This window comes from Argopecten irradians, chromosome 7 (assembly GCF_041381155.1).
Source record: "Argopecten irradians isolate NY chromosome 7, Ai_NY, whole genome shotgun sequence".
NCBI lineage: Eukaryota > Metazoa > Mollusca > Bivalvia > Pectinida > Pectinidae > Argopecten > Argopecten irradians.
Genome location: NC_091140.1, coordinates 3,287,651 through 3,300,168, shown reverse-complemented (window position 1 = coordinate 3,300,168; position 12,518 = coordinate 3,287,651). Strand labels below are relative to the sequence as shown.

The 12,518-nt window shown below is 37.8% G+C and overlaps 1 protein-coding gene across 1 annotated transcript; it reads left to right on the top strand.

The window, feature by feature from the left end:
* Positions 1 to 202: 202 nt before the first annotated feature.
* Positions 203 to 12,199, top strand: LOC138327296 (spartin-like). Its single transcript, XM_069273276.1, has 7 exons — positions 203 to 385; positions 8,040 to 8,832; positions 9,641 to 9,973; positions 10,195 to 10,389; positions 10,602 to 10,763; positions 11,231 to 11,321; positions 11,700 to 12,199. Exons 2-7 carry the CDS (start codon positions 8,046 to 8,048, stop codon positions 11,884 to 11,886), a joined length of 1,755 nt encoding a protein of 584 aa, XP_069129377.1. The 5' UTR covers positions 203 to 385; positions 8,040 to 8,045; the 3' UTR covers positions 11,887 to 12,199.
* The last annotated feature ends 319 nt before the right edge of the window (positions 12,200 to 12,518 follow it).

Genomic DNA, 12,518 nt, shown 5'->3' with positions numbered 1-12,518 from the left:
ATTACTAAAAATAGTATTAGCATTAATAGGTAAAAATACGCAATATCTTATATAAATCGATACTGTTGTATATGATATTGTCAATAAAAGCTTTAATAAACAGGATTAATTGAAAAAGAGTTTAATTTTAAACGATGCATGAGATTCGTGAGGCCGTCCGGTCAATTTCCTCACTACTCAGATCATTAGTCTGTTCCACAGTTGTAGTTAACGAACATCAACTTCCGGATGACTCATTTTCACGTATTTGGCCATCATCATCATAACAAACTTAATTGTAGGTCTAACTAACATATGCTGTTCGTGGCAAAATACTAGACTTGACAATAAGTGTTTTATTAGAAGTCGCACCATTCCATTTTTTCGTCGAGGACACATTTAATAGGTAAGAAGTTAACTTTATACTCATAATGACAATACTGGAGACATAACGTGACATATGACAGACGTTATATTCAATGTCATGGGATGATAACACTGACATAGGGCCTACCCATAGGATGATAACACTGACATACCTATAGGATGATGATAACACTGACACACCTATAGGATGATGATAACACTGACACACCTATAGGATGATGATAACACTGACATACCTATAGGATGATGATAACACTGACACACCTATAGGATGATGATAACACTGACATACCTATAGGATGATGATAACACTGACACACCTATAGGATGATACAAGATACAAGATACAAGATACAAGATACAAGAAACTTTATTTAGTGTCGAATATATAAAACATGGTAACATAAGCTCGTTCGAGCTTGTATTTCGACAAAACAAAGTATATTGTATATATAACAGAAATTAAAACTAAAGCATCACAGTTGTCAGTAATTATAAGTACAGGCACTACATAAGCTATCACAGAATTTTTTACAAATTTATATTAAAAGGGGTGACAAAACAAGCAACAAAGCAAACCAAAATAAAAATAAAATAAAGACATAAAGACAGTGTTTACACCACAGGATGCAGGGAGACATTAAGAACAAAGTTTACACTTACAGTCCGGGCCGTCCCACTTACGTAGCAGCCTCCGAAACTCTGCATAGTTTTCAACCTTACGCAGGTCATTTGGGAGGCTGTTTCCATATGCGGGACGCCTCGTACCTGAATGATTTCTTACCATACCTGGTGGTGTTAACTCTGGGTAGGTTTGCTTTGTTTTCAGATCTGAAATTATAAGTGTTTTCTTGTTTTTTAATAAGGTGACGTATGTAGTCAGGAGCAATATTGTTAAAAATTTTAAAAACCTCACAGGCCATCATTTTCATCCTGTGGACATGTAAAAAAGACAAATTTGATCCGGCTAGCAGTTCTTTAAGGTTAGAGGTGTGGTCATTATGAATGAATCGCAAGCCCCTCTCTTGCACTCGTTCGATTTTTCTAGTTGCAGAAATACTGCAGAAATGCCAAATAAGGGGACAATAGTCAAAGTTTGATAAAACAAAACATTTGTAAATTAAAATTTTTGTTGCTTTAGGTAAAAATGATGATTTAGATGATAACACTGACACACCTATAGGATGATGATAACACTGACATACCTATAGGATGATGATAACACTGACATACCTATAGGATGATGATAACACTGACATACCTATAGGATGATGATAACACTGACACACCTATAGGATGATAACACTGACATACCTATAGGATGATGATAACACTGACATACCTATAGGATGATGATAACACTGACACACCTATAGGATGATGATAACACTGACACACCTATAGGATGATAACACTGACATACCCATAGGATGATGATAACACTGACATACCTATAGGATGATGATAACACTGACATACCTATAGGATGATGATAACACTGACATACCTATAGGATGATGATAACACTGACATACCTATAGGATGATGATAACACTGACATACCTATAGGATGATGATAACACTGACATACCTATAGGATGATGATAACACTGACACACCTATAGGATGATGATAACACTGACAACCTATAGGATGATGAAACACTGACATACCTATAGGATGATGATAACACTGACATACCATAGGATGATGATAACACTGACATACCTATAGGATGATGATAACACTGACATACCTATAGGATGATGATAACACTGACATACCTATAGGATGATGATAACACTGACATACCTATAGGATGATGATAACACTGACATACCTATAGGATGATGATAACACTGACATACCTATAGGATGATGATAACACTGACATACCTATAGGATGATGATAACACTGACATACCTATAGGATGATGATAACACTGACATACCTATAGGATGATGATAACACTGACATACCTATAGGATGATGATAACACTGACATACCTATAGGATGATGATAACACTGACATACCTATAGGATGATGATAACACTGACATACCTATAGGATGATGATAACACTGACATACCTATAGGATGATGATAACACTGACATACCTATAGGATGATGATAACACTGACATACCTATAGGATGATGATAACACTGACATACCTATAGGATGATGATAACACTGACATACCTATAGGATGATGATAACACTGACATACCTATAGGATGATGATAACACTGACATACCTATAGGATGATGATAACACTGACATACCTATAGGATGATGATAACACTGACATACCTATAGGATGATGATAACACTGACATACCTATAGGATGATGATAACACTGACATACCTATAGGATGATGATAACACTGACATACCTATAGGATGATGATAACACTAACAACTGATGATATAACACGCATACTAGGATGATGATAACACTGACATACCTATAGGATGATGATAACACTGACATACCTATAGGATGATGATAACACTGACATACATAGGATGATGATAACACTGACATACCTATAGGATGATGATAACACTGACATACCTATAGGATGATGATAACACTGACATACCTATAGGATGATGATAACACGACATACCTATAGGATGATGATAACACTGACATACCTATAGGATGATGATAAACACTGACATACCACTGACATACTATAGGATGATGATAACACTGACATACCTATAGGATGATGATAACACTGACATACCTATAGGATGATGATAACACTGACATACCTATAGGATGATGATAACACTGACATACCTATAGGATGATGATAACACTGACATACCTATAGGATGATGATAACACTGACATACCTATAGGATGATGATAACACTGGCATACCATAGGATGATGATAACACTGACATACCTATAGGATGATGATAACACTGACATACCTATAGGATGATGATAACACTGACATACCTATAGGATGATGATAACACTGACATACCTATAGGATGATGATAACACTGACATACCTATAGGATGATAACACTGACATACTATAGATGATAACACTGACATACCTATAGGATGATGATAACACTGACATACCTATAGGATGATGATAACACTGACATACCTATAGGATGATGATAACACTGACATACCTATAGGATGATGATAACACTGACATACCTATAGGATGATGATAACACTGACATACCCATAGGATGATGATAACACTGACACACCTATAGGATGATGATAACACTGACATACCTATAGGATGATGATAACACTGACATACCTATAGGATGATGATAACACTGACATACCTATAGGATGATGATAACACTGACATACCTATAGGATGATGATAACACTGACATACCTATAGGATGATGATAACACTGACATACCTATAGGATGATGATAACACTGACACACCTATAGGATGATGATAACACTGACACACCTATAGGATGATGATAACACTGACATACCTATAGGATGATGATAACACTGACATACCTATAGGATGATGATAACACTGATATACCTATAGGATGATGATAACACTGACATACGTTAGGATGATGATAACAATGACATACCCATAGGATGATGATAACACTGACATACCCATATAGGATGAATATGACAGAGAAAATAAGGAAGTACGTACATATAATTGATACAGTATCTGTAATTGTACAATACACAGTATTAAATGGCTATACACACAAACCTATAGAGTGTCTACTAGGTGTAGAATATTCCACTGTCAATGGATGACTTCCTGTACTAGATATATCATATTTCATAGTAAACATATACAGGAAGATATATAGGAAGGTAATTGACAAGCTGTTTAAAGAGTGATGATATTTTGATACTGTATTACGATTATTTTCACACAGTTGTTTACTTGTTTTGTGGGAATTTCCTATATATTTTTTTTCAAATTTAATACAAGATTGGGAAATTAATTGATTAATCACAACCACAACATATATAAGATATTACCCAGACTAAAACTAATATTTTATCTAGTGGGTAAAAGTTTAAACCAAAATAAGTTGATATCTTAATCAACATACTTGCATGTGACAGTTGGACTAACAGAGGAAAACAGCTGCCAATTAAAGACCCTCTTTGATTTTTAAAATTTATTAACTCTCCATTAAAGATGCTCCATCGCTGACGGAGCATAAACGACTTTCAGCATTTGAACAATAATTAGTGTTTAATCGTGTATATATATGCCTAATTAACACAAAAAATAACATAAAATAAATTTGCCTTTGGTGCATGCGCAATCATTACTTCATTCCATATAGGATATAGTGCAATGAAATTTTTTCGGGATACAACTAATTATTTTTCGTATTTTTAACTTGAAGTAAAATTTGAAGCTCAAAATTTTCAATGTTGATAATGGTGTAAAGTAAGTTACTTTTGTAACTGAAAAAAAATACTAAAAGGAATAAAATGATAATTTTCATAACACAGGTTGTCTTATGTTTTCCGCCACCATCCAAAATACCACGTGGTAGTTGAATTGACTAACACTGTGCCAGCTGACAAAACAGCGAAGTAACTTTCCAATGTTTTCATATATTATGCAGGTAATCTTGCATATGTTTGGTCTTGTAACCTCATCTTAGACCATCTGTATATATTTTCTGATGTTATTAATGTTTTTTAAGAAACCTTTATGTTTTGCTCCGGAAAGATAGGGGGCCTTTAAATATTTAGGTCCTGCTAACCGTTTGACACATTATACTTAATGGAACTGACCAAGACTATAAACAAAATCTAGGTACAATCAAATTATATGTGTATACATTTGTGCAAAACTGCATAGTAATTTTGTCACCTGAACAGAGTCCTTATAGATATTGTTCCTGTGAAATGAGGAATTCATCAATTATTTCCTAGAATTTTGTCTGAACTAAGTGTTGGATTTGTATGATAAAAGATTAGCTCCCAGATTCAGGGATTACAATATCCTACCAAAGTCAGGTATAAGTTATAGAGTAAGAGGTTGGAGGTCTAAAGGTTAGGGGTACAAAGCAAGTTTAAGTTTGTTATAATTCATAGTTTGATTTGATTATGTGTCACCAGTATTTTTAGCCCACCATCATCAGATGGTGGGCTATTCAAATCGCCCTGCGTCCGTGGTCCGTCGTCCTTCATCCGGCGTCTGGGGTCCGTCGTCCTTCCGTAAACAATGCTTGTTATCACTATTTCTTAAAAACTGCTACAGGGATTTTGTTCAAACTTCACATGGAGGGTCCCCTTGGTCCATATTTGTGCCATACAGATTTTGAGGCTGATCGGAAAAACAAGATGGCCGCCAGGCAGCCATCTTTGATTTTGGCAGTTGAAGTTTGTTATCGATATTTCTTGAGAACTACTAAAGGGATTTTGTTCAAACTTCACATGGAGGTTACCCTTGGTCCCTAGTTGTGCCATACAGATTTTGAGGCTGATTGGAAAAACAAGATGGCCGCCAGGCAGCCATCTTTGATTTTGGCAGTTGAAGTTTGTTATCACTATTTCTTAAAAACCTACAGAAGGGATTTTGTTCAAACTTCACATGGCGATTACCCTTGGTCTCTAGTTGTGCCATACAGATTTTGAGGCTGATTGGAAAAACAAGATGGCCGCCAGGCCGCCATCTTTGATTTTGGCAGTTGAAGTTTGTTATCGATATTTCTTGAGAACTACTAAAGGGATTTTGTTCAAACTTCACATGGAGGGTCCCCTTGGTCCATATTTGTGCCATACAGATTTTGAGGCTGATCGGAAAAACAAGATGGCCGCCAGGCAGCCATCTTTGATTTTGGCAGTTGAAGTTTGTTATCGATATTTCTTGAGAACTACTAAAGGGATTTTGTTCAAACTTCACATGGAGGTTACCCTTGGTCCCTAGTTGTGCCATACAGATTTTGAGGCTGATTGGAAAAACAAGATGGCCGCCAGGCAGCCATCTTTGATTTTGGCAGTTGAAGTTTGTTATCACTATTTCTTAAAAACTACTGAAGGGATTTTGTTCAACCTTCACATGGCAATTACCCTTGGTCCCTAGTTGTGCTATACAGATTTTGAGGCTGATTGGAAAAACAAGATGGCCGCCAGGCAGCCATCTTTGATTTTGGCAGTTGAAGTTTGTTATCGATATTTCTTGAGAACTACTGAAGGGATTTTGTTCAAACTTGACATGGAGGGTACCCTTGGTCCCTAGTTGTGCCATACAGATTTTGAGGCTGATTGGAAAAACAAGATGGCCGCCAGGCAGCCATCTTTGATTTTGGCAGTTGAAGTTTGTTATCGATATTTCTTGAGAACTACTGAAGGGATTTTGTTCAAACTTCACATGGAGGTTACCCTTGGTCCCTAGTTGTGCCATACAGATTTTGAGGCTGATTGGAAAAACAAGATGGCCGCCAGGCAGCCATCTTTGATTTTGGCAGTTGAATTTTGTTATCGATATTTCTTGAGAACTACTGAAGGGATTTTGTTCAAACTTGACATGGAGGTTACCCTTGGTCCCTAGTTGTGCCATACAGATTTTGAGGCTGATTGGAAAAACAAGATGGCCGCCAGGCAGCCATCTTTGATTTTGGCAGTTGAAGTTTGTTATCGATATTTCTTGAGAACTACTGAAGGAATTTTGTTCAAACTTCACATGGAGGTTACCCTTGGTCCCTATTTGTGCCATACAGATTTTGAGTCTGATAGGAAAAACAAGATGGCCGCCAGGCAGCAATCTTGGATTTTGATAGTTAAAGTTTGATATCCCCATTTCTCAAAAAGTGCTGAAGGGATCTTTCTCAAATTTAATATGTAGGTTCCCCTAGGGCCCTTGTTGTGCATATTGCATTTTGGGACCAATCGGTCAACAAGATGGCCGCCAGGCCGCCATCTTGGATTTCGATAGTTAAAGTTTGTTATGGCTATTTCTCAAATAGTACTGAAGGGATCTGTCTCAAATTTCATATGTAGGTTCCCCTAGGGACCTAGTTGTGCATATTGCATTTTGGGACTGATCGGTTAACAAGATGGCCGCCAGGCAGCCATCTTGGATTTTGTTATTCAAAGTTTGTTATCGCTATTTCTCAGAAAGTACTGAAGGGATCTGTCTCAAAATTCATATGTAGGTTCCCCTAGGGCCCTAGTTGTGCATATTGTGATTTGGGACCGATCGGTCAACAAAATTGCTGCCAGGCAGCCATCTTGAATTTTTATATTCAAAGTTTGTTATCGCTATTTCTCAGAAAGTATTGAATGGATCTTTCTCAAATTTCACATGTAGGTTCCCCTAGGGCCCTAGTTGTGCATATTGTGATTTGGGACCGATTGATTAACAAGATGGCCGCTAAGGAGTCATCTTGGATTTTGATAGTTGAAGTTTGTTACCTCTATTTCTCAAAAGGTACTGAAAAGATCTGTCTCAAATTTTATATGTAGTATGTTTGAAAAAGTTTAAAAAGTAGAGAAAAGATCCATCTTTCCTTTGTCAGATATAGATCATTCTTTGGTGGGCGCCAAGATCCCTCTGGGATCTCTTGTTCATTAACTCAATGACACAGATTGGAATCTATATGAAGATTATGCTTGAAAATTGATCATTGAAACTTAAAATTTTGTCTCTTGATTGTAGTATAGTATGGCCGAGTGCCAAATGCCCGCCCGACCCCAGGGCCGAGAACGACCTGCCCGTCCACCCCCACCGGTCAGCATGCTTAGCCAGCAAACATTCCGAACTTTTCAGAAGTGTCATGACAAGGCCTACCAGAACATTGAGCAGGGTTTGTCTTTAGATGAGCAGGGACAGATGGATGCTGCCATGAAGGCATATGAGGATGGACTTAAAAACTTAACACAAGCTCTAGAAATGGATGCCGAGAAAATCTGTGATAAAGAGGAGGACAGAGACACAGCAAAACAAATGCAGCAAAAAATGACAAAGACAAAGTTACAGATAACATACAGATTACAAACACTTCAGACACAGGTGATTACTCACACGAATGGTCACACATCCTCGGAGACGACCATGGACCTTGACTCTCCTCCGTCGTATGACCAGGCCATGTCCAGTACAGGAATCAGTGAGGAGGCGTTTCTATCAATCGGCGACAGTATCATGAGTGATTCTCAAAGTGGATTGGACTCATTGGAAGCAAATGCAACCGAAATATTATCGATAGCTAATGATGTGCAGATATTTTATATTTCCCCTGAAGGATATGTCAGTGCTCCATCTTACCCTTCTGCTCTAAGGATTGCTAGGTTCAATGATAACTCACCAGGCGAGGCGAGTAATTCACAGCAACCTCCGGCCTTCCTCCAGGTACATGACTGGTACTACCCCTTGGTTCCTGGGACGTCGCCAGCCCTGAGGGCCACAAATGGGGCATACATCTTCCCTGATCTGGCATCACAACAGCAAGGTAAACAAAAAGTTTTGATATTGATATTGGTTTTCAGGATATTGTCAGGAATCAACATGCAGGTGTTGAAGTACATGGTGTTATTTTCCTTCAATGATAGGCTATAGGAACACAAGACTAAGATCAGCACAATATTATGTGCTTCATTTCCATTATTACTAGTGTTAGGAAAAGGTTGAAATTTTATGATCGATCTTCAGTTTTGTGGAACCACGTTTTCCAGGAAAATTGTACAAACTTTCTTCTACAGGCTCAAGTGTTGCCATGTTCCAAGGTTGCTTATGTTTTCGAATACTCCTGTAAACATTTGCATTTTTACATAGTGCTTCATTTCGCTTAGACGCTTGGTATTTGAAATGATATGAGCAACAACAAACATATTCGATTGATTGCGACAAGTTTTCTATGACATTTCTTGCATGTTTTACTGACTGGCTAAATTTTTGTTTATCATGATATCGGGCCCATGAAACTCGATTACATATTTCTTAATCAGTTAATTGGTCAAACACCCCAAACCATGCTCGATGAACTTGATTAATCGTCAAACACCACTAATTATTACATTCATTTAAATTGAAACTTGGTCAAGTTACTCTTTGCTTTAATCAAATCACATGGACAAAAAAGGTTACTCATATTAATAGGGACTATTTTTTAGGAGCTTAACCTTTTCGCGGAGTTTGAAAATTTGTGCCCACATTCGAATAAATGATGCTCAGTAATTCCATGTCATTACAAATTGAATTTTTGAATTAAAATTGAATTTTTTATTTAAAAAGTATTTTTTCGGGATTGTTTTTGATAGGTGGTGCTGTGGGGCTTATGCTGCCCCAGAATATCTCTGGTGAGGAGAGACAGAACTTTGAGAGAACACTGGGATCACTTACTGCTCTACAGGAGCAACAACCGTCCCCTGTTAACCCCTCTGCCCCTCCACTTGCCGCTTCAGGATGGTCACCCGAGGCTACTGCGGCAGAGCGAGAGCAAACCAAGGGGCCTCATGAAAAGGCTCCTGGGGAGAGAGAACAGACCAAGGGGCCACAGGCTGTAGGGGGCCTCACTGACCAGGCCTCGACAGCCTCCGGACAAACAGGGGAGACAACTACAACTGAGAAAATTACTAAAGGGATAACTGTTGGTAAGTAAAGCTGTAAATGATATAAGATTTTATTCATTCACGTAGTTTGTTTAATTAATTTTCATTTGTGTGTTATATAAAAATATAAAATATCGCTTTTAAAACCAGAATTTTGATAAAGAATTCGCTTTGTCATTGTCTTAACCAGAAAGTTGATAAGAATTGCTTTGTTGTTGTCTTAAAACCAAAATGTTGATACAGAATTACTTTGTCGTTGACAGCGGCTGATTGGATATCATGGGGAGTAGGAAAAGGTGCAGAGAAGACAGGTAACTTGATCAGGTTTGGATCTGAGAAAGTGAGAGAAAAGCTGAAGCCAGAGGAAAAGGCAAAAGAGATTGATCCTAGAATACAGCAGGGGGCACGTTACGCCAGGTCTGGGGCTAATGTGGCTATCAAAGTCAGCTCATTTATAGGTAAGTGGAAGTCTGTTAGATACAGACTTGAGGAAACTTGTTTTTCATCTGTTGTTGCAACTTGGTGCTTGTATAAATTTCAAGATAAAAGTGTTTGTTTTTGTATTCCATACATATCTGGCTTGTTCATCCAAAGCACTGTTGTAATGATTTCAAATGATCAAATTGGTCATTCCATCCCATTACAAACTTTTATTTCTTTATCTCTATAGTAACCAAGCTGGGAGAGGCCACAGTTGCTGTTGCTAGGGAAGTGGCACCACACATCCGGAAACAAGGCCAGAAAGTTCTACCTAAATCAGTTACAGAAAAGTCGTCGGACGGGAAGTCAAAAGTGGATGATGTCATAGAGGTCGCTGCCACTGGAGTCAAAGGTACAATACTACATTGAGTTTGTCTTTAGGGGGTATCTAGCTGGTATCTGATTGGAAATGTACTGACTCTAGTTTATATGTTCGTATGGTAGGATATTCAAAAGGTTAGAGGGCCGCTCCTTGGTGGCCGAGTGGTTCTGCTGTCCCGACAGGTCTTACGCCTCTGGGTCATGAGTTAGAATCCCATGTGGGGCAATTGGCAGGTACTGACTGCTAGTCTGTGTTTTTTCTCCAGGTACTCCGGCTTTCCTCCATCATCTAAACCTGGCACTTCCTTAAATGACCCTGGTTGTTATAAGGATGTTAAACTAATCAAACCAGACAAAAGATACATGTATGTGCTTACTTTTATTTAATGACAACACCTACCTGGTACAATGTTCACCTACCATAAATTGTAAAGAAAAACCAGCTTATATAAAAAAAATGTGTACATATCTGTGATTGTGCATGTTAATTTGTTGAAGGTTTCGGTACAGTATATATGTCTCTGGAAGCTGCTGCAAAGGTTTTGGCCAAAAACATTGCCCAGGAAACTGTCCGTACCGTCGACCACAAGTAAGTAACATATAACACTGAACCCTTCAATAGTTTGTCAAGGTCTTTAGCTTTAGATGATGTAAACTTTCCAAATAAAGGTAATAAAAAATCACCCTGTATGCAAAATGATATGTCATCATTATGACGATATAAATTTAATCATTGATTGTTTTTATGTCCTGAAATTAAAAAACCCATCAGAATTTTACTTTACTTATAATACTGGGGTTGTATATTTAATTGTGTAAACATACCGCATACTAAATATACACTTGTTGCCATTTGTATGTGACATATAAAGCTTTATTTTAGATAAGTGAAAAATAAAAGAGATTGGAAAAAGAAACATATAAAAAGATTCGATAGTGAGTTGGAGATGAAATATTTATTGTCCAGGTATGGACCAAGTGCTGGTCAGTTGACGGAGAACACACTGTACACAGTAGGAAATGTAGCTATGACGGCCTATAATGTTGACCAGCTGGGGATCAAGGCCCTGGCTAAACGGGCTGCCAAGACGACGGGGAAGGAAGTGGTCAAGGACTTCTGTGCGGCCAGAAGTAACAATGGCCAGCCTCAGTAAATCACCTCATTAGATCATTTACTGTGTAATGTCTGATCTGTGATAGGGATTTTAGACACATGTATATCAGGTGACAAAAAAGTCACAACAATGGCCCAGACATATCAGTTAAAGTTATCTGCTATAGCAGGACTTTTAAAGGACTCATCACCGTCTAAAGTTAGAGTCTTATCCATAGTACATGTACGATGATGGTCACTCATCACCGTCTAATGTTAGAGTCTTATCCATAGTACATGTACGATGATGGTCACTCATCTCCGTCTAATGTTAGAGTCTTATCCATAGTACATGTACAATGATGGTCAATATCCATAGTACCTACATGTACGATGATGGTCACTCATCACCGTCTAATGTTAGAGTCTTATCCATAGTACATGTACGATGATGGTCACTCATCACCGTCTAATGTTAGAGTCTTATCCATAGTACCTACATGTACGATGATGGTCACTCATCACCGTCTAATGTTAGAGTCTTATCCATAGTACATGTACGATGATGGTCACTCATCACCGTCTAATGTTAGAGTCTTATCCATAGTACCTACATGTACGATGATGGTCACTCATCACCGTCTAATGTTAGAGTCTTATCCATAGTACATGTACAATGATGGTCACTCATCA

What these genes read in the sequence shown, in the direction of transcription:
- LOC138327296 (XM_069273276.1), top strand. Translation starts at nt 8,046, where the DNA reads ATGGCCGAGTGCCAAATGCCCGCCCGACCCCAGGGCCGAGAACGACCT. An exon ending in TACTAAAGGGATAACTGTTG is followed by an intron (nt 9,974 to 10,194) that starts GTAAGTAAAGCT and finishes TGTCGTTGACAG; the next exon opens with CGGCTGATTGGATATCATGG. An exon ending in CGCTGCCACTGGAGTCAAAG is followed by an intron (nt 10,764 to 11,230) that starts GTACAATACTAC and finishes AATTTGTTGAAG; the next exon opens with GTTTCGGTACAGTATATATG.